This window comes from Cyclopterus lumpus, chromosome 16, assembly GCF_009769545.1.
Source record: "Cyclopterus lumpus isolate fCycLum1 chromosome 16, fCycLum1.pri, whole genome shotgun sequence".
NCBI lineage: Eukaryota > Metazoa > Chordata > Actinopteri > Perciformes > Cyclopteridae > Cyclopterus > Cyclopterus lumpus.
Genome location: NC_046981.1, coordinates 11777992 through 11805915, shown reverse-complemented (window position 1 = coordinate 11805915; position 27924 = coordinate 11777992). Strand labels below are relative to the sequence as shown.

Sequence of the window (27924 nt, the reverse complement as noted above, 5' to 3'; positions counted from 1 at the left end):
TCATACCTCGCTCTCCAGGCTGGAGAAGTGGGCCGACCCTCGGCGAGAGCACAGGCTCTTGGCTTTGAGTGGCAGGTGTGGGGAGTAGAACCTCCGTGGCTGTGGCACAGAGCGCAGTCTCTGATACTGGAGTTTGGCACTGGCCGAAGCCTGTGCCTGGCCCTGTCCCACCATTCCTACCCCTGCTGGTGGTGAGACAGAGGATGAGGGTGGAGGCGGGATGGGCATTGGTAGGGAGGTTGGAGACATGGACGGCTGGGGTGGCGATGGTGAGGGCTGAGGTGGATGGTCTGTGGGCTGTGTGCTGAGGCTGAGGTTAGATTGGCTGCCTGATTTCGCCTGACTGGGATCTGGTTTCGGGGGCAAAGGCTTGGGGCGAGAGCCACCGCTGAAGCTGTGGCAGTGGGGGATAAGCTCTTCTTGGCTATGAGAAAGCGCTGTGGTTCCTCTCTTGGAGTGGGAGGTGTGAGAGGTGTGGGGATGTGGGTAAGGATGGGGTTGGGGGTAAAGGCTGCAGGAACACATGGTGGCCCGTCCTGCTTCTTCCCCTCTGTTTCTAGCTCGCCCCTTGCTCTTCCCTCCTCCACTCTTCCACTTTTTCTCTCCCTTCACAGGGATCTTGTCCATAGACCAGTATCTCCTAGGTGGAGGGAAGGCTGCGGGAGGTGGCGGCCACTGTGAGCCGAGCCCTCCACTCCCTCCCCCTGAGCCCCAACCTACTCCTGGCCCTGAACCCCAGAAATCTGCACCAATCCATCCCTCTGCCCGAGTTCCTATCAAGGAATCATCCCGACTGTTGATACTGCCCCCTTTCTCTCTGGAGGGGTAGGTGCCAAAGAACCAACCTCCTCCCCCTATGCCCCCTATCCCTGTGCTGCTTCCCCCCGCACCTCCTTCCCAGTATCTTTCAAAACGACCAAACTCCCCTGTAGAGCCCTCATCTGAATAACTGTCCTCTGCCCTGGTCCTGTCCCTGTCCCTCTCTGACTCAGACACTGCCCCCCTACCTGCCCTCCTTCCCCTATCCCCCACCCGCTGCCTCACTCTCTCCCTTTCCTCCTCTTCCTCATCCTCCTCATCCTCGTCATCATCATCGTCATCCTCAGAGTCCCACTCAGGGAAGGAAAGCCCTTCTCTTGTCTGTGCTTTCTCTTTTTCATAATGCATTAACAAAGGACGCCGCTCTCCGACTCTCCCACTGTCATCTTTGTCCAACCCACCACTTCTTCTCCGACTGGAGGATGGAAGGAGTGGGTGGAGGGATGTTGGAGGAGTATTAGAATCATCACCTCTTCCATTCACCCAAAATTTCACAGATGCAGGGAGTTTGTTGAGGTTAGGGTAACGCTTATTGGGGATACGATGTCTAGAATGAGAGCGTGAGGATTTGGGACGCCTCTCCCTGTTTCTGCTGCTGTCCTCCTGTTCCCTGTCATTGCCTTCATCTCCTTCTCTCCTTCCTCTCTCTCTCTCTCCTTCCCATGAATCCCGTCCCTTCTCCCCAAATGTGCTCCTATACTGCGAAGAGAAGGAGTAGTCTTGTAGTCCTCCTTCCCTCTCTCCTTCTACCTCCCCTTCCCTCTCTGGCTCTACATCTCCCTCTTCTGGCTCAGAGCGTCTTCCCCCAATTGATTTCTTCCTTTTCTTTGTCTTAAGCTCCTTTTTTTTCTTCTTTTTTACCTTTCGCCGCTTCCTTTCTCGCTCGCGCTCTCTTTCCCTTTCTTCCCTCTTTTTCCTCTTTTTGTTCTTTTTCTTCTTCTTCTTTTCTTTTTCCTTCTCTTTTCTCCTCTTCTTTTCCCTTTTTTGCCTCTCAGCATCGCCACCTTCTCCACTCCTCTCCCTCTCACTCCAGCTTGCCCACCACTCTTGGAGCTGAGACAGTTGGCTTCCCCCTCTCTCCCTCTCTCGTTCTCTTTCTCTGTCACCCCAGGATGTGCGTGGTTTCCTGGGGGGTATGGGTGGTGGCAGGCGCCCATGGCTGAAGGAACGAGGCCGAATGATTGAGCGTTCCCTCTCCCTCCCCCTGCCAAGGAGGAGGCTTGATTCTTCTGTCAGCTCCTCATCGTCGTCGTCATCTTCTCCATCTATTCCTCCAGTCCTGTCCCGTGTGCTCCTAGATGAGCTGTAAGAGTAGGTGGGAGAGGTGGAGCGCGAAGATGAGGCAGATGAGGACGTGGATGTGGATGAGGTGGTCGACGAAGAGGAGGAGGACGTATAGTGCAAAGATGCAGAGGGCGAAGGAGGGGTGTAAGAGGGGCTGAGGGGTACTGGCACAGGAAGTGAGAGTGGGGGAGAGAGGGGGCGTGCCCTCCTCCCTCCTCCCTCCCTCACTCCATCTCGTGCTCCTCCCCTCTGCCCCAGGGGCAGAATGTTCTCATACAGTGGCCCTCCAGGCTCTTTGGGCTTCTTGGGCCTACGCTTCCTCCAGAAGGATGAGGGGAGAGGGGGAGAGGGGTGTGGCAGCGGGGGTGTAGGAGGCAGAGGGGCCTGACTCTTAGGCGGCAATCTTGGAGTGCCCAGAGGTTTAACGGCCCCTTTCCCCTGACCTCCGCTGCCACCTCCCACCACCCTCTTCCCCACCCCGTGGTCCATACCCTTCTCTGAATAGAAGGCCACACTGGCTGGAGGGGGCTGGGGGAGGCCCCTGGGCATAGTCTTGGGGGTCTGGGACCCTGCCTGCTGCTCCATGCAGGGTCCCAGTCCCTCAGGGTCAATGGGACCATAATATCTCTTATAGCCTTCAAGTCCCCCACCCCCTCCAGCAGTTGAAGCCCAGTTTGGTGGGACTTTCTGAGCAAAGGGTCCCATGTCAGTGATGGCCCCCCTTACAGCCATTGGGTTGGCGGCTGTAGCAGTTTTGGGCAGCCTCCAGCGATCCACCACAGCCAGTCTGCGGTCTGGCCGGGGCAGGAAGGTGGAGCAAGGGAGGGGTGCGCCAGCAATAGGGGTGTTGGAGGGACCCAGTGCTGTCCCAGAATGCACCACGGTGGGAGGAGAGCCCGGTAGAGGTGTTTTGTAGACGGGCTGTGGTTGCTGCTGTTGCGGTGGTTGCTGCTGTTGCGCCATGGCAATGACTGGATTGGTCATAGACGTTGAGACAACATGTGGCTGGGATGGAACTGTGACCATTGCTGTGTGGTGATGAGTGGGCAAAGATTTAGCTCCACCTGGTGCCGTTTCATCCTCAAAGCTACAGCAACTGTACATGCCCTGTGAAAAAGAGAGCACAAATCAAGACTACAGTGTAAGAGACACAGAGTCAGACTGTAGATATCGTACCACATATGCACAAAAAGGCATTGTGTTACTGTACGTACATGAGAGATAGAGCAACAGAGAAAGAGGAGAGAGGAGAGAGGAAACTTGTAAAACAGAAATCTAAGTAGATTCGGTTTTCAAAAGGAATGCAAGATTGCTATTTTTCAGATAAACACCCATTCCTATTTATAGTAAAGCTGTGTATTGTTTGGTTAATAGAATTGCATACATAAATGCATAAATTACACAACATAGTGGTGAAAAGGGACAAATTATTATCAGTGAAGCTACAACAATCACATGTGCATGGTGTGGGCTTCTTTTATCAAGGTCACTGTCAAAGGAACAGGATATCCAGGGTGTGAGCGGAATTGAATTTCAATTAATCTCCCGAATTGACTGAGTGGAATTGAATTGACCCTGGACCTCACACTTTCTAATACTCACACTCAATAACAGATAAGGGCACACATGTTCTCACACAGTATTTGCAGAACCTTTCCATGCCAACCATATAGACTAGCATAGTTTATTGGCACTAAATTTAAGAAACATCAGGTTGTTGCTACAAAAAAAAAGGATAAAAGTGACAAATTAGCAGCAGAAATGTGGATTTACAACTTTACTAAAACACTTAATAAGAATGTCTGCAAAACAGCAAGACATTTTAGTGTGTCAGTCCTGAAAAAAACACTATGCACACACACGCACACACACACACACACACACACACAAAAGACAAAAACACTTACCCTGCTGATTGCCAGGAGAAAGTCCAATTTGCCAGAACTGGTGGCCATGCAGTGGCGAAGCTTCCAGTAGATCAAGTGTTCCCAAGCAAACACCAGCAAACTGAGGCCCATAGCCACCAGCAGCATGTAGAAGACCCCAGCCATGTTGTCAATATCCAGTTTACTGCTCATCACCTCGATTTTGTCATTATGGCAGATACCTGATAGCCAGAGGCGCTCCAGCATCTCAATCTCATCTGGAAAGGGATGTGTGTATGGGGGAGGGGGAGGACAAAAGGGAAATGGATGAGGTTAAAATGCAGTAAAAGTAGAGGATAACAGAATAGAGAGAATGTGGAGAGAGTGGAAGAGGATGGAAATGCATAATACAAATATTAAGTAAAGTAAGACAGAACCAGACACGTATGGGATAAGAGAAAACAGAGGGGATCATGTTAGATACAAGAATAATTAAGGCTGGGGGGTTTAGGGGTTATTTCAAGGTTGTAGAGACAGACAGACAGACAAATGGAGACAGGGGCAATAGATAGTGACAGGGGCCACACAGGGAGACAGAAAGACTAATAATAAGCACTAAAGTACAGGTCTACGGTATTGCTTGCTGTTTGCCCATTATCCAATGTGACTTCTCAAGGTCAGAGGTCAGTATAGAAAAAGCAGCACTGTGTCCAAAGTAACAAAGAAGAAGGAGCCTGAGACGTAGAGAGAGAGTCCAAAACAATAAAGTAGCACTGAGAAGTAAAATGGCACAGACAACCTAATCTCAACGTTGTAACCCAGAGTAAATGAGGAGGGGAGAAAGGGAGGCCAGGAGCCACAGTCAGATGGTTGGATAGGTTGAACAAGCATGGATGAGAGGGAGAGGGGTAATGAGAGTTTGGAAGAATGTCTCAGAAAAAGAGAGAGGGTGCGGCATTCTCTCTCTGTCCACGAATGCATCAGGGGAAATGAGACAGACAGAGAGGGAGAGGGAGCTGGAACAAGGGAAGAAGAGATGGAGGACGAGAGGCTGAGATTGTGTCATTATGACAAAACAGCGGGAAACTCCTCAGTTTGGAGAGGATGAGTGGAGAGAAAGTGTCAAAAATGTGACGAGAGAGAGAGAGAGAGAGAGAGAGACAGACAGACAGAGGCCGAGGCAGAAGATCATAATCATTTAATTGTGCTGAAGAGATGGTCAGAATCTCCATCAAGGTGGTAAGCTCTGGGAGATTCAAGATTCCACTTTGTTAAACTACCAGGAACCAGCCAGGACCACTTTACCCACCACTCTGCCTTGTCATGTATGTATCTCACTGGCCTACCGAATCTGAGCTGCCCTGCTAAACCTGTGATTGGCTGCGCGGGTTGCGGGTTGCTGGTGTAACCATAGTAATGGCCAGCCAGAAGATGCAGCGTATGATTCATGATGGAATTAAAGAGCCGTATTCTCCAAAAGAACTCATAATGGCATCATCTTTCACTAACACCTAAAAAAGATGAGCTGCACTGCAATAACCAGGTCTGCAGGTTGCATTATATTCATTTGTTTGTTTTATTTTATTGCATATTAGAGTCTCTGAACTGTATTTAAGTAAAAAAAAAACTGCTGATGCAGGGTTTAAAAGCCAAGCATCCGCTCGCAACACTACACTGCTCTGCGAAAACTCAAGCTTTAGCTTTTCATTGGTGCCATCATTAGCCGTGCTTGCGTAGCGTAGATGAAGCCGGCCCTGTCATCTGTGTGATCTGGCTAATGCGTCTCCTGTAGAACATCATTAGCCAATCAGCTGTGGCCTCCAGCTACAGCAACAGATGGACACAGTGCTGCTGCAGCCCACTGGCAGACTCAGGTAACAACTCCCAGTCTCACGTTCATTCATACACACATACATTCCGAGACACAAAGGTCTCTTTTTAACTCCGGAGCATAGCCCTCATTGAAGAGGATTTAACGGTGTCATTGACCTTCAGTAGCAGCTGTGTGTCCAAACACGAGCCTGATGTGAAAACCACAAGTGTGTTAGTGAAGGGTACAGATAAACAGGTACTCTCATGTCTGTCCTCCACTTCACAAGACCCAGTCGAATCCTTTCTCTAAGCTTAAGTCTCATCTCCTGGCTTTCCTGCCATTTGACTTCCAGTGATTCATCTTGTGCTTCTTCGTCTCCCTCTTTCACAATCTGACTCTTTCTCACTGTGCCGGTTTCTTCCTTCCCTTAGGCCTTTGTGATGGCAGTTGTCGCTATACCTCTCAGTTGCAGCCAGCTCAGTCCTGCCAAATCTGACAGTTGTGTCAAATCCAAACTCCACCTTTGTCGTTTCTGGCAGGTCAGGTCCGGTAGAGCTGGCGCACTGCAAACACAGAGCTGGCATCCCACCACAAAGACAATATTTAATAAAGGAAACTGTATATGTGTGTGTCTGTGTGTGTATGTTAATGTAGAAGTGCCTGCATGCATGCTTGCATTTTGCCAGATATGGCATGATGCCAGACATGCCCAGAGATGCTGAGCTCCACAGTTGTTGAGCAGTAAACCATGACCCGTATAATCCTGTGCTTTTATCATAACTTGACAAACCTCTCGGCATTCATTGGAAGATTTCAGAAGAAAAACAAGAAAAAAAAAACACCCTTACAGCCAAGAACTGCAAACCCATATTCTCCATTTTTTTTTTTAACTCACTGAATAATATATTCTGGGAATCAAAAACCTGACACTGTGCAAAAAATAGAAGTGGATCTGATAAGATGGAAAAGGGAAATATTGCCACTCAGCAGTTTTGCCTTTATCACGATACAAGTTGTAGTGCGATCAATGGACCTTCTCTAAGGCCGTGGTATGAATCACCAGAGGCAGCAACAAGGAGAACAATACACTCCCAAGCAGTGGCGGACTCTTCTTTAGTGGCCCTCTAATGCAGTTGTAAAATGATATGATTCAACATGGCATGGGACATAATGATGTAACACTGTGACATGATTCAGCTCGGCTGAAGGTGTGATGCCGAGTCCTTGAGCCGCAGGGCGATTGTTGCGATGCAGCCTTTGAGGGCACGCTGAATCTGAGCCCCCACCTCTCCGCCCCCCTCTACATCGAAACAAACTAATCCTCTTCCTTAGTAATCCACTGCAATAATTCCTGCCTACAACTAGAACCCCAAGCATTCAACACCAGCCTGTAACTAGATCCATCCAGCGAACACAGCTGATGTGAAGGGCTTTTGCTCCACAGAACAGAAGCAAGGACAAGGGAATGTGCCACGAATTAAAGAAACAACAGACATAGCATGTCAAGGCTGTCTGGGCTTTCTGTTTTATTGCACACACGCACACACACACACGCGCGCCCCCTTTTCCAGGTCCAACTATTCAGCTCCAGACACCGGTCTTATTTAATGGATCTTGGCACCAAATTGGAATTATCAGTGTGTAAGCAGCTGAAGTGTCCGTGTGCCAGAAACAGCTAAAGGGCTTTGTCCGCCACGCCATAAGCAAAGCTGATTTAAAACACAAGGAAAAGCCAAACAAGCAGCATCCGATTGAGACAATAAACGCGTGTGGCGGACTGTGTAAAATGACAATCAAGCATTAGTGCACTGACAACTATTCTAATGACAGATTCTGTGTGTCAAAGACAAGGAACTGTCCTCCCATGGATTAATCCTAGACACAAGCGTTTGCAGCAGACAAGCGGCATATTAATCACGCTCGCATATTTAATAATAATCAATTATCTGAACACTTGTATGTGTTTATTTTTTGCTTCAGCGCACTCATGTTATGTTCAGAGTATTTTCAGGTGTTTTTCTCCGGTTCATTTTTTTCAGGAGTCAGGATCAGCTAATCTGTGATGGGTGTAAATCTGTCACCACACAAGTTGTGATCCTCTATTTTTGCAACATTGACTCACACAGGTAAATCCCAGTTGTTTTTTTCCATCCATAAGCCCAAGCAGGAAGAAGGGAAAGAGAGTGAAAATCCGATAGATTGAAAGGAGTGAAAACCGGGGATGGGCATGTGCACTTTCAACAACTTGAATCAAGTCATTTCTGCAATGTCTGAAACCAACAAATAATATTCCCCTTGCTCCCACCTGCCCTTTTATTTCCCCTCCTTTCTAGTAGCCAATAAAGATACCTATAACCTCTTAACCATCACCAGCAGCCACCTCATACACTCCATTATTCCATCACAATTGAAACACTTTACAGCCATTGCTCTCTCCACACCTTTTACTCCCCCCATTCACTTCACAACAACATCCTCTCATTCATCTACCCCCTGTGTCCTCCATCCACCCCCCGACCTTGTGTTACTCTGTCGCTCGTTTCTCGGTGCTGTCATTTTACCCACAACCTTCCCTCTTCCCCGCCATTGTTCTAATTATGTTCCTCTCTTCCCTCCCCATAGTTCTCACCATCTCCCACCAGCTGCAACAGGGCCAGGTCAAGAGGACGTTTCCAGCGTGAGTTTTTGTGCAGGGCGATACCGTAGCCTGTGGTGGCAAAAACCTTCCCCGAGCCTATGGTCATCACCTAAGAAAAAGGACAATGTGAAGATGTTTTTAAAAAAAATTAATAAAAAATGACCAAGAAACAAATAGACATGACTCTAGTGTGTTAGCAAAAGTGCCTACGTGGGTTAGCACTCACCTTACAACCTTCGTCCTTCCTGGCCATATAGTTCAATACTGCAGCATCATAAATAAAAGCGTCCAGTTTCCTGTAAAGGAATCAAGGGAGAATTCATTCATCATTTAATGGGAGAGAGGGAGTGGAGGGATGGAGAGACCGGCTGAGGCATGGGAGGAGGTATGAAGGTGGAGCTCTGCGATGTACCTGGGAAGAGAGTTAGGGTGCAAAGATATACTGCAGACAGGCGCACAGAATGATAGAGAGGGCATGAAAAGTTAAATCATAACAAGAAAAAGGGAGGACGGGTGGAATAGTAAAGCAGGCTTGGTGAATAGAGTGAAAACACAAGGAGAATAAAATCAGGCAGAGATCGGGGTAAGATGTGTGAGTAAGAGGGAGCGGGAAGGTGGTGGTTGAGGAGGCGGAGGGGAGGAGGGTGGGGATTTATACGGTGCGAAGAGCGCAGTGACAGGGAGAGAGAGAGAGGGGGGGGGGGAGATTTACACACTTCAGGGGGAAAAGACATGGGAAGGAGCCAGAGAGGGACGAGGATTATAAAGTTTAAATACAGACACACGAAGAAAGCACAGTGGGAGGGGAAAGAATGGGCCGAAAAAAGAGATGGAGAAAAAAAGAGAAATGGTAAGATAAGAGGGCAGATGAGGCGTGAGAGGAAAAGAACGATAAGCACGAAGGAAGAGAGTTTCTCATTTTTGTGCATGTTAACACTGAGTTATATATGAGAAATGATGACAGAGGCTTAGGATAGAGTAAACTGGGATTATTCAACACATGACGGGTAATAGAGATTCTACTAGAAAACTGAAGGGGGATTGTGTATACAGTGTATATCGTGTGTGTGTGTGTGTGTGTGAGGGGGGGCGGGGGGGCAGGGGGGGAGGGGGGAGAAAGTATAGGTGAGAGAATCTGTGCAGGAAAGCGGAAAGTGTGACAAAAGATGTGAAGTATTAGTCAGAGTTGAAAAGGGTGTTACTGTGAATGACGGCCTTTTAGTGAGAGAGTGAGAACATTCAAATCACATTTTAAAAAATCATGGAAAAGAATGGCAGCAGGTAGATAATGTTTATTGTTAACAGACGATCAGAGTCTTTGGCGCTTGGACTCTACGGGGAGATTTGAAATTGAGGGCCGACGCCTCGATCAAGAACGAGATCGACCCCCCCCCCCCCCTTCGCGCCCCCCCGTGGAGTCCAGACCTGGTGGTGATGAGTTGATGAAGCTGATGGATCCGTGAAGACTGGGCGGAGATGGGGAGGTGGAGGGGTGCGTAACGGCAGCATGAATGAACTGAAGGTAGAGAGACAGTCACATTTAAATGAGACAGCAGCGTGATGATTGGCTAACCATGTCATTGTTTCCGTGTGCTTATTGGATAGAGGGGTGTCATGATTGACGCCGCAGAACAATGACAGCGAGTAAACAATGAGTGAGCATGTGTGAGAAATGATTGGCAGATGTATGAGGAATAAAAGGCGTGCTTGAGGGGTATGGTCTTCCTGTCTGAACTTGCGCTATGCTCCATATAATAACCATACATGTCGGTTTATTTCTCATGGTTTGATGGACATACAGTAAATACTGTAGGGTTTGTAGAATGGACCTTGTGGTGAGGTTGTATGTTTCAGCACCTGTATCTGAATAGCAGGAGGGATTTATCACATTTTAGCAGCTAACACCATTTTTTAACTATTGAAGGTCATCATTTCAAACCTTTATAAGAACTTATTAGAAACATATTCCACATATTTTCATTACCCTTGTATAGCGAATAATATATTTTGAAAAATAAGATGTATTTTAAGAATTTGGAAGTTTGAAGTTGAGTTTGAAGAAGTTTTTTGTTTTGGAAACATATATTTAATAAATAAGCGCTTTTGAAATGGATCGGTACCTTAAATGTTGTGATGTGGGCATCTTGATTAAGCGTATACAGGCATATACTGTACACGTTATGTCTCAATCAAACAACAATATAAGTTGCCTGAGGAAAGCGTAAACAATTTAAACTACTTCCCTGATCTAATAAACTGTAATTGTCAAAGCATGTGGAGAAAGACAAAGATCTGGCAGGATACATGTGAATGTGAGGGAATGAACACGCTCATGTAGTAGCGGACACACCCGGTCTTGAGGTTCAGGATAGCGTCCTCCACTCCTCTCTGGTTGTATTTGCCCATGTACTGGTGCATGCCTGGGTAGTTGGAGCGGATGTTTTTTTCTGTGCTCCCATTGGGCACCGTGCCAAACTTCAGAGGTGGGTACTGCTCCTCGGGATGCTGAAACTAGCGGAGCAAAGGGAGGCAAGGGAGGCAAGGGAGGCAAGGGAGAGAGACGGAAGGGGCATGAGACACACCAGGCTGTGCACCAATCTGCCTGACCTATTTCTGTGCACCTGTATCTTTTAAAAGAGAGCAGTCTGTGGACTTAAAGCAGCATTTAGAACTGTCGTTAAAGTATTCGGTCATTTAGTTACGTTAAATGAGATTTTATTCATTTCTAAATTCATCTGCTTTAATCAATTTAACATTCAAATGCACAGGATTTGGCTGCCGCTAAGACTTTAATTCTCCTTCTGCTCTCCCTACTTAATCAGTATTCAAGCGATGAGGTACCTTCTTGTCCGAGAGGCCCGACACTGTGTCGATGTACTCCTCCTGGATCATGAAGGCAGCCAGGTTAGCAGTGTAGGAGGCCAGAAAGATGACAGCAAAGAAGGCCCAGATCAGCACCATGATTTTGCTGGTGGTTCCTCTGGGGTTCTCCACTGGCACGGAGTTGTTGAAGACAATAGCCCACAAAAGCCATACAGACTTGCCTATGGTGAAAGTAGACCCTCCAACCTCTGGCCAAAATGATGAAGAGGAGAGAAAGAACAAAAGAGAAAAAAGAGAGCGTAATAAGTGGTTGACACAAACTTTTTGCTAGACAGAAATGCCGCCAGTTTACCGCACAATAGTGTATTCAGTAGTGTCTGACTGCAGATGAAGCAGCTGATTCTAATTATACTTCCCTAATGATCTGTAAAATAGGTTTACTGTATATTAAAACACCCAGCAGGCTTTTTGACACTGAAGCTCAAAGACGGTGACTATACGTTTCGAGGATGGCAGCTTTCAATCCAGCTGCTACGTGATCTTACAAATGATTAAACCACATGGTGCAAATCCCTATTCAACGGGCTCAAACACTCCTTCCTTTACACGACAAGAGTAAAGGAGGAAGGAAGGAGAGAGATGGGGGTGAATGAGAGGGATATATGAGAGGATGACAGAGAGGTAAAATTATGGAGAGCACAGCAATCATGCAGTAAAAGAGGCAAGTCGGGTTGGATATTGGACCGAGGCATCAGGCATACTGAATATCACAGGGGTACAAACTTTGCTGTTGAATAATAAATGGCTGTTTCAATATCAAGAATACTTGGGATGCAGTTCAACATACTGTAGGTATAATTTCCTCTTCGCACACACTCGCAGATAAGGATTCAGGGCAGCAGATTCAAAATGTCAATCGGTTCATTCTGTAACAACTGACAGCAAGGAAGCAATCAATAGAAAAAAAAATAGTTCATTGTCATGCTAAAAGATTATTTTTTTGACTGTGAACTCTTCGCAGATTCCAGGAGTGTGCTCAATGTTTGTCCATTTGATCCATGCGGCGACAGCAATGAAGACCATCCATCAGACTGGAAAAGACAGACAGCTAAGACCCATCACTCACTCTTGCCGTTCTGGAGACTGCGGTTGTAGCCCACAGGGCTGAAGAACTCGAAGATGAAGACGGTCACAGCCACTACGGTCAGGCACATGACGAACATCATCACCCACACCGCTGGACTGTAGGGCTCTTTGTAGGGAAGCAAAATAAAGATTTAAATGAACACATAACATAAGGGCGGTTTTGTGCTGCATTGTAAAATTATCATTATTATTATTATTATTATCAATAGAAGGCACAATAAAGCTTCATACACCTAGCACATAATGTACTACATACCCAGAGATGAGCCTTGTATGCAGAGAAAAAATAAACCATTGAAGAAAACCTATTCTCCAGAAGTCCATAAACACTGTTTTGTTTTTTTAACAATCACCTCAATGCAGTCTATAGCCCAATAACTGCTCTCCCGCTGGAGCCTTGAGTTTGCTGACGGAGTGAAACTACAAGTTGGGAAAACACAAGCAGCTAAGAAAAAGTAACGGCTAATCTAGATGTGAGGACCAGCAGCCAAAGTCCGAGGCTCTTTTTGCAAACTCGACACTTTACGATTAGATTAGATTCCATACAACAGCTATAGGCGCCGCACATAAACACAGCCTCTCACCTAAGAAAGCGGAGGGTGATACAGTTCCGTTGCTACGGGAGACCATGACACTTATCCCCGTCTCCACAAAAGGGACAGAGAAATCCACGACTTCTGACCTCTCCTCATTGATAGTCAGCGAGCCGATGGCCATGTCGGCTCGTTTGTACACCACCTAACGGGGGACAAAGGAGAAATGTAATTATGGGTAATTCCTGTTGCGAGGCAAAGACAAGACAAAGACAATCTTTTACACTTCATTAAGGTGTATTTACAGGTGAGATGGCGACATTTCTGCACCTGGACCCTTTGTACATCCTCAAATGTGCCTGCATGAGAAAGGCCAAGAATTCAATCTGGTACGAATACTGAACACGTGTCTCCTGTGCATCTCTTTAGAATACAAAATGAGCTGTGGCCCTTCTCCTCCCTGCCACCATCAAGAAAAACCTGAAAACCGCTGTGTCTGCTGATTGTACAAGTGAAATGTTAATCTGCATTAGACATGGCACATCCGCTCTTCAGAGCAAATCAGCAGAAAAATGAAGCGAAGCGGAAAGCAAAGCACCTCCCCTCTCAACTTTGCCACGTCTCTGGATTACCTGATCAAAGAATGGCAGTCTTTGGAACATCTGATCAAAAGACAGACATTAGTTTTAGAAAACAAAATTCACTTGGTCTTTTGCATGCGAAAATAGATCCGGCAGCTCTGGCCCCAGCTCAAGTTATAAACGATAGAGCAGGAGAGCGCAGTGGAACTGTTTTGGAAGCCGTGACAACTGGCGTTTGGCAAGTTCCCTCGGGGACAAAGATGGAAACAGTGGGCCGCTTCAAGAAAAAAAACATCTGCTCCCCCGTATCGATCTCAGTATGTGTGTGAGCACGCTTGTTTGTTTGCGTGTGCCTGTTTTTTTCCTGCCAGGTTCCCTCCGTATCATGAACATCTTTGCCGAGAAAATATCAAGGACCAATCACAACTAGCCAGGGGGTGTCTGACAATGTGTGAGTCTTTGTGCTTCTATGTGTCTATACGGTGGGGGAAGTGTTTGCAGTGCGAGTTAACGGCATATGTTAGCCGCCATGCTTCCACCGTTTAATTTGTGTAACTGTGCAATTTTTCCCCGTCTATTACAGTGCACACGCACAAATGTCTGCCATAGTGGCCATAACTCTCACGGCGATTGATGTGACATATAACGTTTACCTCGTCACCCAGGACACATGAGAATAGGCAGAGGAATGCCGTGTGGCCGGTTGACTTAAAATGCAACAAAAATATGCAGAGGCACAAATATAAACTCACACACAAAGAAATATCACACACATACGTAATTGACACGGGATCCACATTGAGAACACATCGCTCACAAAGGCAGACGAGCAGAACCACCGGCACACACACACACACACACACACACACACACACACACACACACACACACTAGCAGACTTGCCTCTCCAATCATGCCGTTCCAAACCCCATCAATTTTCTTCCCATGTTTCCCATTGGTCACTAAGTAAAGGTCATAGGTGAAGCCGACAATCTTGGCCAATCTCTTGAGGATGTCAATGCAGAAGCCCTTGCAGCACTGCTTCATGGGAGCCACACCTTCATGGATGGCACTGTGAAGGAGCCACAGAGAGGTACAAATAAGTAGAAAATCTAAGTAAAAGTGTAACAGTGTCAAAGGAAAGGAAAAGGAGCAAAACAGAAGTAAATGGTCACGGAGGAGGAATTTTGTGGTCCGGCACTTGGTGACAGGTTTGATCGACCAGTGGAGGATAGGCGCTGTCATCCCCTCAGAAGCTGATGAACCATAAAGCTTCACTGCGGTCATATCTGATTCCAGACCCCTGAGTCATTCCACTGATCCTCTGGAGAGCAGTCTGTTATTGATTATGGCCAGGGAGTGAAGAGACCACAGTTTTGGTAGGTGATTGATGTCACCTCGATTGGATGGCATCATGAGAGCTTAGGAACTCCATTCATAACACTATTAAATGCAGTAGAGAGGCTGCAATATTTGTTTTCCTTTTGATTTCTCAGCATTTTCTTTTGCTTCATTACCATTCATTATAGTTGTTGCTAAAATCATGGAATAAGTCAAGCACAGAAATCATCCTACATAAAAACCCATCCTTGTCTTAAATCCCCCAAATTAAAACCTGGCATTAAGTGGTCGTCTGCAGGGCACTGAGTCCCGGATGCAGGTCCCGGAAGCGGCGTCTGCCAGCTCCACAATGACAAACGGCCTTTCCTCCAGCGTGACAACGCGCAGGTGCTGGGCATCGTCAGGTGGTTTAAGGAATGGCCCGTAGCGGGACCAGGCTGGGTACCGAAGCCTCAGCACGCCGTTCTCCCACCAGCCTACCTGGGGGAACGGAGAAAAGAGAAACATTACAGAAAGGTGGAGCACACAAACACATGCATTTCTATCGCAATCAGTTCAGAGACTCCACCTCTCTGGAATTTGTTATTGTAGAAAACGTGAATGTACTTTGTATTTGACTTAAAACCTATTATTTGTATAATGATTAATACTTACTAATTCATGTCACATCTTCCACTAATGTATTTATTGTAGTAAGGGCACAGAAGTATATGTTGTTACAGTGAGGACCACTATGGAAATAACTAGTAGTGTTTTCATCTTTCAATGTTTCATTTGTATCTGATTTACTTCTTCTGATCTGTTGTGTAATAATATATGGAAAAAATCAATTCATGTCAAATACTTGGAAACACGGTGGACATGCTGTTCTCCAGTCTTTGACTAGTAATGAAATGATCAGAGCTGTTTGAATATGAGAGGGAAGAAGGAAGTTATTGTGATTGTGCCCTTAAACAAACACGTTTTGCACACACACATAGCACAGATACAGATGATGTTGGTTATGAAATACCAGATAAGCTAAAGAACAACACTTATGTTTATATAGGCTTTGAGTTGAGCGTTTTAATATGTGATTTATTAATAATTATTTGATTGTTGGTATAATTGCCTACAACCACTTTAATTTTCACTAGCATGCACACTTCACTGTAACTATCACATGTTGTAAAAATTTCAATTTAAGAAAGCGACAGAATAAATGTATACACAAAGAGCAGAACCCACCCTGAATTTAATTTTAAATTATTGTTCATTTGAGGTATACTTTGCAGTCTTTTCCTAACAAAAACGATGCATTGACTCAGCAGTAATCACTCTCAATCATCACCTATGACCCAGTAGAAGTGTGCGGCGGTGTCTATATCTGCCGTCCTCCTGCATTCTCCTCTTATTTTGCTGTGGTCAGGACTTTTTCTAGGCATCAGCATTCGGGCCCCGGATGCGAAGCCCCGACACATACGCACACATTCCTCCAAGAGGAAGCGATGGAAACGGTGGACACAGCGTCACAAAAGACTCAAAACTCCATGCGGACATTGTTTCACAAAGAAACTCGGGGTGAATCCGGTGTTGGCTTTTACTTTTGCTGCCATATATGATGCTGCAGGTTAGGGATCAACAAAAAAAGAACTTCTCAGTCAACAACAACAACGATTTTATCGACTAATTGATTATTTGATTTAATGGACAGATCTGCAAAACTGAGTTTCTCCACAAAGTCACACATCAAACAAAAGCACCACATTAAATCTTGTGTTTCCCAGAGATGTGCTCAATGTTGTGTTCACAAACAGTAAACAACAAGTCCTGCATATGCCTCTAAATATAATCATTAAGCCTATTTTGTTTTATAATAATAAAAAATACCATAACCTTATCCATTTAGTTTGATACAGAGAAGGTAAACACACCACATTACCACCTACAACAGTATACATACTGAGACAAATGCCCAGCAATTAACATTGTATTAGGCTTCATTTGGTCCTCCCTTGGATGACAAATAAATTGTAGAATACTGTATGACCAAAATGACTAGAGAGATGGATGAACATCTCTCTGACAGTCTCAATAAACACTGAATATAATACACTTAATAAAGGCTGCATTTACTGCCGGACTATGGTACCAGTTTGATTTATATGGTACAGGTATTAGTCACATTATAGTGCCCACTCGCTCTTTTTTAGAACACCAGACCCTACATATTCATTGATATGTGGGTTGCGAGTAATTACCTGAAACGTTTTTGCAAAGGGTACACTGATTGATTTGGATTACAGTGGTTATCAAGATTTGGTTGTACTAATCATTTACTTTAGTGTCAAATCAGACATTGCCATGTAATTACAGATAATGGCTTTGAGTTGGAAGAAAGCAAGTAACTCTCATGCCTTCACAAACAATGGGATTTATTGAGGTAGAGCTGTCGAATAGCCTGGAGACAAATCACGCTCTGGTCAAAAAGCATTTTTACACATTGAAATGGCACATGTGCAAAAACACATGCCTACAGATGGCATTTTAGTATGATTCTTAAAATCTCTTCGGGGATTATGTTGTGAGACCACATTGTACAGTGTCCACTGTTGACCCGAAAAAATGCATCCCTTTGGCTGCATCCCTGTGTTTCCCCTTTCTTTTTTTTGTGCTCTGTGGAAGTGTTGGATGCTGGATCTTGACACATTTAGACTTTTGAGAGCAACGTGAGGCAGAACCACACACAAGAAGATTCAGTCTTTTTTTTTTTTTAAATGTTCTGGTCGTGAACCTTCCTGTTGTAAAATCACCTGGCACATGTTGTCATGATCACCCGATAAAAGTCTCGTCAAGTGTAAACGAGGCAACATACACAAAAAGCAAGTGTACACACATACTGTACACTCATACTCATACATACAAAAAATCCATATGGATATCCAGTCACACACACATATATACACGGATACATCTATACATAAAATACACATAGTGAGTGCTTTTGCAGGCCAGTGGAGTAAAGTGTGGCAGCTATGATCAGCCTGCCTGTCTGTGTAAAGCCGGTTTAAAGGCAGGGAGAAGAGGTGGAGGTGGCAACAATGACAGTATTTCGACTGCACTTCGACCACAGCTCTGCAACAGACATTCAATCAAAACACACTCAGGGAACACAAGGCAGCAAACAGATGGAGCTTACAGGAGAACACACTACTCTCGATCAGAGAAACACCCAGAAAAATGCACACGCAGACGTCGGGAGAAGGACAGCCAAAAAACAACCACTTCAGACGACTCAGATGGATGGAATATTTTGAGGCAGAGAAAGTATTCTGGTTTTGAGCAAAAGTTTGCGGGCCGGGAACCACTTTTAACGGAAACCTATCCTTCAGCAGCCATGAGTGGCGTCAATGCATGGTCATTAAATTACGGTAATATCCTGGAACATCTAGATTAGATTAGATTATACTTTATTCATCCCCAGGGGGAAATTTCTTGACACAGCAGCAAAACATTTTTTTTTTTACAAATATACAATACAATACAATGAAATAAAATAGCAGGACATATTACATTTAAGAATTTAAATAATAAAGGAAATGAAACTGTAAAAAAATCAAATAAAAATGAAAGAGCCGTGTGCTGTATACCGTAGCTGAAACGCTGGACAGTCGACAGTACTAGTCTGCAGTGTTTCAGTAAGCTAAGCTGGGTGCTCCCAGGCTCTAGGTAATGGTGCAGTCATTGTAAAGAGAACATTAAATATTCAGAGAGAGAGCCAACAGCGTGGATGTGCATAATAGGCAGGTACAAGAGTCTTATCCTCATTGTGTGCATGTGTGTAATAGTGCAATAGGGTTTATGCAAGAAGGGTGTAAGCATATGTGTGTAAGCATACAATAGGTGCCCTCATTTGTGCACACACACATGTGCATGTGAGTTCTAAGCATGTGTGTGTGTGTGTGTGTGTGTGGGCGGGTTTTCGTACCCTAGGTTTGCACAGAGTCGAAGGACCAGCGCAGGAGCTTCTAATTGAAAGGGATTTGAGATGTATGGCAGGAGTCAGCATGTTACGACATGCTGAGACTGGACTCTGGTGGGCTGTTAAAACCAGCGGGAGGCTGAGCACCACCAACGTGTGTATTTATCCATGTGTGTGTGTGCGTGTAGGCTTGTGTGGGTGCATCAGTATTTGTATTAGTGCAGTGTTTGTGATTATGTGCTGTTGCAGAGTGTATGTTCTGAGAGTACTGCGTGTCTTTATGCATGTACACTGTGGCTTTGACTCGCTGGTGTGCGGTTGAGAAAATGAGCATCGCTCTCTGTTCTGACACTGACAAGGGCAAAATCCTGGCGTACTAAAAGGGGAAACATCTCCAACAGGTGACAAGGCTTCGTATTAAGGATCTCTGAACAAACCTCAGCTTGATAGAATATGCATGACACGCCAGGGGTACTGGTGCTTTCGATGCGCATACAGTTATGTTGACAAGACACTCAAACACTCAAAACAATGGTGGGTCTGCAACCAGATGGTGATGACACCCAGGAATCTCCAGCACTATTTACATCTGGATTTCATTGTACAGTAAAAACCTGAAAACGCATTCAGTGAAGAAGAAGAAAACAGCAACTATTGATCAGAGCGACGCCAGAGCATTAACAGAAGGACAAATAATGAAACCTATGAGTAGATGTGTATGACTGCAGGGCTGAAATGTTATTTCATTGATTAAAGGACAGGTTCACATTTTTTAAGTCTTTCTAAATACTCTTTTATACCCATATGTACAGTACATTTAAAGACTAAAGAATTCTTCCTTTCAATATTGTCCGGGAAGCGTCTCCACCAATGACGAAACAGATGAGGGACAAAACCCACAGTCCTCTTTCTATGTAGAAATGCATTGCAACATTTGACTAAAGCGATGTGAAGCTCCAACAGTCTTAGTTAAATCAAGAGGGTGTTTTCCTGTCTTTACATACAAAATTCTGCTTCAACTTAACGTTAAAACTAGTTTTTTCAGGATTGTAGATTCTGTCTATATGACTAGGAAGGTATTGCTTCAGGGAAGATTACATGGATACATCTTTAAAGGGGCATGTATGGGCATGTCGTCGTGTATTAAGTCAGACTTGAAAACACGTGAACCTATCCTTTAATCTTGTGAGGATTTCTTTTTTTTTTCATTAACTGATCGATTACAATTCCGCAGAGGCCTCGGTGATGCTTGTTTGGTCAAACCAAAAGTCCCACAATATTAAATGTGCAAATCCTCACATTTAACAAACACAATTTTTGCACAAGTGACTTCAATGATTCATCAGTTATCAAAATTGTGACCATTAGAATTCTGTTGTTTCTGCACTGTGTGTGTGTGTGTGTGTGTGTGTGTGTGTGTGTGTGTGTGTGTGTGTGTGTGTGTGTGTGTGTGTGTGTGTGTGCGTGTGTGTGTGTGCTTTATCCAGGAAATATCAGAGTTAGAGAGAGATAGCAGCAACTGAACAGGCTCACACGAAGCAAATAGTCAGCAGCCAATCTCTCTCCTCTGCCTCGGGCCCCGACAGCCATATTGAACTTTACATGAACATGAACCCATGTGACCTGACTGTTCTCACTGTCAGGTTTATATTCTTATTTCAGATGCCAACGCAGCTCAGATCTGCTCCTCTAGTTCACAGAGAGAGATTAAGACTCGACAACCAATCTGCACAAATCCTGCTCTGGGCTCAATTGCGAGGCCCTTTTTGTCTTTGCAGTTGTTCACAGAGGACAACATTACAGTTTCTCATGAATCCCAAGATTCAAACATCGGGCGTATCATGTGATTCAACAGAAAGTATGGCCCTTTCCCTTCTCAAATGAGACTCAGAGCACATGATTAGACATAAAGAACTAATGTCATGTCCTTACATCTTCCCATCCACGTCCAGGTGTCCAGGAAATGACATCGAGGAAGGGGTTGGACAGGTAACCGTCGCTACTGAAGGAATAGTCTCGACCACCAAGTGTGATGTTGCTGAAATACCTGCATGGCAATGGATATAAATGACAGAATATTAGTAAATTAACTAATTGAGAAAATAGAAGGCTGGTGAGATTTCCCACTTGAAACTAAATCACAGCACCTCTATGGTGACAGCAGCTTGTCTGTTAATCGAATCTGCAGACAAATGATCAGACACACATGATTGTCAGGATCTTTGAAGTCAAACAACCGCTGCTCTCTGCATCGCCTGTGAGCTTTATAGTTTGTCTGATAATCACACAGGACAGACGTTCTCATTGTCTCTTCATGTCATCTTGCCGGCTTCAAAACACAAAACCTGAACGTTTTTTTTAATTTTTTTTTTTAACATGACAGAAAGCCTCATATGGAGAAAAGCTTGTAGTTACAGACAGTGAACAGCAGGTAGCACTGCAAAAAAAATAAAATAAAAACAACTTGCTTCTCCGATGTTGGACATCATTTAGAAACAAAGAAGAGTCCATTAATCATTTCCATTTAATTGCCACACTGTTTGTGCTGTGCTTCATTTACAAAAAAATCACTATAAATTAACTCATTAATTACACGTTTGGCTTATCACACTGGCCAAACTTCTCTATATAATATCATGTGTGCGGTGTGCATGTGGAGCGAGGATGAATGACATTATAAATGAACAAGGATGATAACTAGAACCACTTGGGCTACGTGTTAGAGTGTGCTGCTGCCTGTTTGCACAGCCTACAAGGAATATATTACAGTCGGCTCATTAATATACATGAGACATGGTCCACTTGCTACAGACGCTGGGGTAATTTTGCCAACTCACAACTACATGCACCAACAACATCTATTTTGCATGGATGATAGCCAGCTCCAAATTCAGATATCCCCTCTGTGCCTGCTCTCTGACACTGACTCTACCAACTCCACCCATATATATATACCTTCCAGCTCATTCTGGCGCTGAACCAACTCGTTTGATAGAATACACCTGATGCTGTCTCAATATATTTTGTCCAGAGCCTGCCAACTGCTTTATACTACCCAGCTTTTCTCTCTCCTCTTATCTCCGTCTCACCTCATCCTGCCCCGCAGTCTCTGGGTCTCATTGGCGTCCGTCATGCAGTTGGTGACAAAGTTCGGCCCACCCGTGGTTCCGTAATCCTTGCGCATGGCCACTGCCCCATGAGTCAGCACAGACACTCCCCGAGCGATCCTCCTGCGAGGTTCATCCCTCCAGCCCTGGGGCCGCACAGCAAACAGAGCCCGAGGCAGGCTCTCCATGCTCAAACCTGAGAGAGCCGGCCCCACAGCAAACCACATGTGCGAGGCTCCGGCCTGACCGGCGGCCCAGGCGGCTCGGAAGACCAGCTCAGCCTCCTCCTGGGAGCAGTACAGCAAACGTACCTGGAGGATAGTAGGAAGGCCGGGAGGGAATAGGGACGAGGGAGACACACACACACACATACACACTAGTGAGATAAGGAGGGGACAGGGGAGACGAGGAGAGAGACAGAGGGTGGGAGAATCAAGGGGAGAAAGATAGAGCTGGAGCAGAGGTGCACCTGAACGGGAGGGGAGGAGGTTGGATAGAAAAGGCCATAACAAGAAAAAACAAGAGTGCCCGGCGGAGGTAAGAGGAGAAATAGCTGTACGCTGATGTGATAAGGTTCATGGGAGTTGGACGTATGATTCAGGGAGAGAAGCAGACACACCAGAAAGAGGAAAGACAGCATGTGATTAATGCTAACCAGGAGTTGAAGGAGCTTGGGCCTGATGAAACAAGATACAGTTATGAATAATGAAAACAGGAGTAAAACAAGAAAGGGAAAATTAAACAACTGTAAGTGGGTGAGCAGAGAGATAGAGAGGTACAGGCGAGGAAGCCAGGTAGAGGGTGGGAGGGAGGAGGGGGCAGTTAAAGACCAAACACACCTGAGGGAAAACAAAGGGGAAGAGGTTACACACGGCCATATGTTATTAAAAGCAGGGTGGAGAAAAGAGCTGACGACAACAGGAGATGGTGAGTGATGCGGATTGAGGGAAGTAATCAAAGGTGGGAAAACAGAAAAGTCACTCCTTGGAGAACGGAAAGGAGTGTGTGTGTGTGTGTGTGTGTGTGTGTGTGTGTGTGTGTGTGTGTGTGTGTGTGGGGGGGGGGGGGGGGGGGGGGGGTGAAGTAAAGCAAAGGATGACATATTTTGGTAAAATCCGGGCCTGGAGAGATATTTGCAAAAACAAAAGTGGAAGTTGAGGTTGATGTAGTGTGGCTGGGGAGAAAGAGAGAAGAAAACATTAAAGAGAGTGAAAGGCAACATAGAAAGACAGCAGTGACAGTGGAGTAGCTCTCGCTGAAAGTGCTGACGTAAGGAGAGGAGAGGAAGGAGAGGAGAGGAGGGGGGTAGAAATTGACCAAAGAGGGTTTTAAGGGGTTAGAGCTGAGCGGAAATAAGGTAAAGGGGGCGGGGGGTTAAATGCTGACAAATACTTAATAAGAAAGAAATAAAATTAAATCGCACAGTGAAGAAAAGAGACACAAGTTAATCAAAGGACCAAAAAAAGCAAGAAAGCTCATTCATGAAGGGGAGGGGGGCTTCATTGAATTTTGAACTGTAATGGCTTGGCAAAACAATCCTGCCTGTATGCCAATAAACCTCCAGTGAATTAGGCAGGGGATGAGACTGACAGAGGGGGAGAGGAAGGAGGGAAGGAGGGAGAAAGAAGTTGACAGACTGAATTAGGGAGGGAAGGAGAGAATCAGAGTTATAAACAGGCACACACAATATCTAAAGACGGGAAATGGAGAAAGAGAGGAAAATACAGAGAGAGAGGAGAATAAATACTGACAAAGCAGAAGCTTGAAGAGGAATGGAACAACCCATAGACAGTGAGAGATTTGAGTAGAAATTTACCCAGAGACCTGCATCAAGCCATTTACAATGTAGAGGACATTACCATATATGTGGCAGCGAGAGAGAGAGAGAGAGAGGGAGAGAGAGAGACGGAGAGAGAGAGAGAGCTTGTAATGCAAACATACACAGCATCACTTAGCAATCACAAGCATTTATTAGCCCTGCAGTTGTAAAAAGCTAAAAGAAAGGGCTTTCTTTGTAAGAAGTAAGAGGGTTAAAAAGCAAGCACTGCGTACAGGCAACCTGCTGCAGGCAGTATGTTATATTAACAGTGACACTAGCAGAGTGGAGTCTAAGGAATCCAATACAGACCCACACACTTACAAACACAAACACACACAGCCACGCACACACACGCAGAGCTGCAGTGGCCATGCTGGGACATTAGCGATGACATTGAGACCCAGACTAAACTGGGCCAACAGAGGGTCTGTGGCCAGGTGCACATGCAGCAAGAGGGACGGACTGAAGGAATGAAAGATAGCGTTACAGAGATGGAGGTGAACAGGAAGGCAGCAAAGGAGAGTGAGCCTGTCTCCAGGCAAAGAAACACACGAATGGGTGGAGGATGGGAGTGTGTGGGGGGGGGGGGGTAAGAGAGAGAGAGTAAGAACACACAGAGTGAAACATTTAAGAGGAGGATCAAGGGGCCAAAGAGGAGGTTTAAGGGAGGATGATTGTAGATGAAATGTGGAGTTAAAAAATAAAAAATAAAAGGAGCACGGGAAGTGAGAAACTGAAAGAAGTAAGGAAAGGAAGGGAAGACTGAGCAAGGCATCAGGGTAGTAGAGGGAGCAGGCATGAAGGAATGAAACACACTAGAGGTAAGCCAAAACCACGAGTCATTCTGGTCATCGATGAAACGTCGCCTGAGTTTTTTCTTTTCACTGTCGGAATATCAAAGAAGTCAAGGTCAAGGTACATTTTGGGGGGGACGTGTATAAAATAAAAAAAAGACATCTAAAATATTTCCATTTAACGGAAGGGTGCATCCCTGAATATTTCACCCGGTGTAAACATCCTTTACAGATTCGATGAAGAGCTGGAACAAGCTGATGCTAAACACTACAGTGTTTTGTATTGTGGGTGATTTTGACAGACAGTTTGGAACAAGATGTTTCTTTTCCAAGTTTAAAGCCACTTGAGTAGAAACTAGGGGGAAACTATATGTTATGTGCTTAACATCTTCAGCACATTGCACACAAGTCGTTGTACAATGCCAGCCAGCAAATCAGACTGACTCGTGGTTTGTGTTGTACCGTTGAACTCTCTATGCCTTGGCAGATGGGAGGGGAAGAGAAGAACAGAGGGATAGAGGAGAGAGGGGAGAGAGAGATGTGGAGGGACAGAGGGAGAGACGAAGAAGGAAGGAAAAAGCTCGGAAGCCACCTGTCAGAAAGGGGGCCCCCAATGAGATTTGCAGCACTTCCTCCCCTTTCCTCCCCCCTTTCCCCCCTCCCTCCCCCCTGCCTCACCTGCGCCTCGTTCTCCTTCAGCAGCCTGCGCGTGCGTGCCCCCCCAGGGTCGTCGGTCACGTTCAGGATCACCACGCTCTTCTTCTCCCAGCCGATGAACGAGCCGTCGGTCAGGCCCTCCACCACGGACAGGAAATCCTGGTAGCCATGGTGACGCGTGCACACCACGGAAAAGGACGTCCAATCGTACTCCTCCAGCACCTCAAAGATGACCTCTAATTGGAGGGCAGTAGAGGAGCTGAACTGGAGAAAGATGGAACCTGATTCCTGATTTGGGAAAGAGAGCAGCACATTTGGTTTAAAATCGCACGGTAAAATTCATCCTCTGCAGTTGTACTGTTTCTAAAATGCAGCTGCAATGCAACAAGTAGGTAACAGACAGTATTTTCACTGCAATGAACTACAACTCTCTGGACTGCTCCATATTTATGCACAACATGGAGGCATCGCGGGGCTTGAAGTTGTTATGGAGCAGCAGCACTCGTGCAGCCGCAGGGCTAAAACAGTTGCACAAATTCTCCTATGACGTCCAGAAGGGAGTGTTTCTAAAAAGTCTGTTCAGGGGATGGGAGGGAGTGAGGACTAGGAGAGGGGACATCTTCAAAGGAAGTTCTTAAAAGTGTTACAGTGTAATTCCTCATGAGTAAATGGTTACAACTGTTATTTGTAAGCACAAACGCTAAGCTTTTCTTTTTCCTCCATTTGTTGGTGAAAACCATGTGACATTAGTTTATCTGGCGTATACACACAAATACAAGTACAGTAAACACACACACATACACACGTATTCCCTCATACACACACTCGTGTCTGCTCATTGCCTCCCTCCCAGGAACATCAGAGGCAGAGCGACAGCCCCAGTTGGTGCCATTTACAGATCAAACACTGCAGAGTTTCAGCAGATCAGCGACCCTGACCTTCAACTTCCCACCGGCACTTGCCCAAACCTTTTCTTCACAGAGTGGATGCGCGACATTATGACATTGTAACTTGTTATGGCAATATAAGCAGCGCTCCTTTTATACTCCATTCATAGAGCTGTCAATCCATACTGTTTAGTATACAGCACACGCCTAATTAACATTGTTCCAGCGATCACATTTGGAGCTACAAAATCACACTACTGGGTCATCTGCCCCCTTGTATTCCTCGGATTCTCTCCTCTTTCAGTCCCGCCCTCTCCGCCCTCTCCACACACACACACACACACACACACACACACACACACACACACACACAAGCTGCAAACACTTGCTCTTTACTCTCCCACCCCCGTCCCAACCTCCCTCCTCCTACCTGTGGCATCCTCCCCAGCCCCGCTCCCCCTCCTACAGCCACTATGGGCAGTCCTGTTTGCGCAGAGACAAACTCCAGCATTGGGGCCAATGGACCCCAGGCCGTGCGAGGGGGCCTCTCCTCTTCATAAACCAGACCCTGCAGGGGCCGCGCCGCCAGCAGCTCACACAGCTGGGACAGCACCGTCTTAGGACTACTGTCATTCACCTGGGAGATGATAGAAGCCATGAAGACAGAGAGGAACAAAGACAGAGAGGGGATGAAGACAGGGAGAGAAATAGAGTTGACTAACCAGGGAAGTGTGTCTTGACTTTGTGTTCTTCACATGGAAAGTGTCTGTAGCATGCATGACATGTCTGGCTAACAATACCAACTGTGGTTAAAGAGCAGAGCCAGACGCCCGCTCATTCAGCAGGGCCAACACAACGGCAGCAGTGTGTTGCTCATTCAGCTCAAATAATGGGAGTGAGTATGAATAATGGATGGTCATTGCTATGCCCTTCCTTCAAGTAAGGCTGGATGAGCATTAGGTGGAGGAGACAGTATCCAACCTGTAGCCAGATGACGTTAGCAGAGCCCCACTGGGTGATCACGCTCTCCCCCAGGGAGCCGTATACCCGGCCGAAGCCGGGGTAGAGCACCCTTCCCCCAGGCCCTGCCGTCGCTGCCTCGGCCTGCACCGTAGCACCGGCGTGGATCACGGCGATGTTGAAGTTCATCATGGCGCCTGCATCACGTTCCCGCGGACTGGGCCGGAGCAGGAGGTGGGGGGAACAGTCCACCAGACCGGCCCACTCTGCCAGGACCAATAGGAGAGAGAGAGTAGGTATGGCGACCATGGCAACCTGCCGGGGGGGGGAGGCAGATATATATCGCACTAAGAGAGGGTGCCTGGAAGAAAGAGAGACAGCAAAGAGTAGAAAAAGAGGAAGAAGAGATTTAGTTAGACTTTTAATCAAGAGAGGAAAAGAAAGACGTGGCAGGACAACAACAAACAGGAGAGGTGGAAAGAGACAGTGAAGGAGTGACGGAAAAGAGAAAGAAAGAAACTGATCAGATGGAGTAATGAGTTCTGAATCCAATCATGGGGTAATAAAAGTTAGCTTTGGCTGGAGAAAATGCTGGAAGAGGAATATGGAATGCAGCAGGGGTGAAAAACAATAGAGGGAAGAAAAAGAGAAGATGAAATGGGTGCTATTTAGGCTGCAGGCTGAGAAGAACAATATGAGGAAAAATAGAAACTGTCCGTTAGAGGGAAGGTGGGTGAGAGGGAGAGAGAGTTAATAGCAGACGGAGACAAAGATGGGGGCGGAGGGGGTTATTGTGCTGCATGAATGATAACAACAATTAAGATCACTGTAAACACACTCTCCCTCACACAGCTGCATCCACGCACAGACAAATACATGCAAGCGTTTGAATATGC

General features: G+C 45.9%; 1 protein-coding gene across 1 annotated transcript; it reads right to left on the bottom strand.

Annotated features, from left to right (window-relative positions):
• Positions 1 to 27220, bottom strand: LOC117745807 (glutamate receptor ionotropic, NMDA 2D). The gene is made up of 17 exons (XM_034554349.1): positions 27050 to 27220; positions 26499 to 26705; positions 25203 to 25469; positions 21894 to 22222; positions 20737 to 20851; positions 15118 to 15323; positions 14406 to 14574; positions 12973 to 13126; positions 12369 to 12494; positions 11261 to 11490; positions 10770 to 10930; positions 8646 to 8715; positions 8411 to 8528; positions 4011 to 4246; positions 2643 to 3210; positions 1661 to 2534; positions 1 to 640 (listed from the first exon to the last, which is right to left on the bottom strand). Exons 1-17 carry the CDS (start codon positions 27218 to 27220, stop codon positions 1 to 3), a joined length of 4641 nt encoding a protein of 1546 aa, XP_034410240.1.
• Between the last annotated feature and the right edge of the window lie 704 nt (positions 27221 to 27924).

Excerpts from the sequence above, each read along its gene's own strand:
- LOC117745807 (XM_034554349.1), bottom strand. The coding sequence starts at position 27,220 with ATGATGAACTTCAACATCGCCGTGATCCACGCCGGTGCTACGGTGCAG. Across the intron at positions 26,706-27,049 it reads CTAACGTCATCTGGCTACAG|GTGAATGACAGTAGTCCTAA; the intron begins GTTGGATACTGT and ends ATCATCTCCCAG. Across the intron at positions 4,247-8,410 it reads GTTGCAGCTGGTGGGAGATG|ATGAGATTGAGATGCTGGAG; the intron begins GTGAGAACTATG and ends ATCCCTTTCCAG.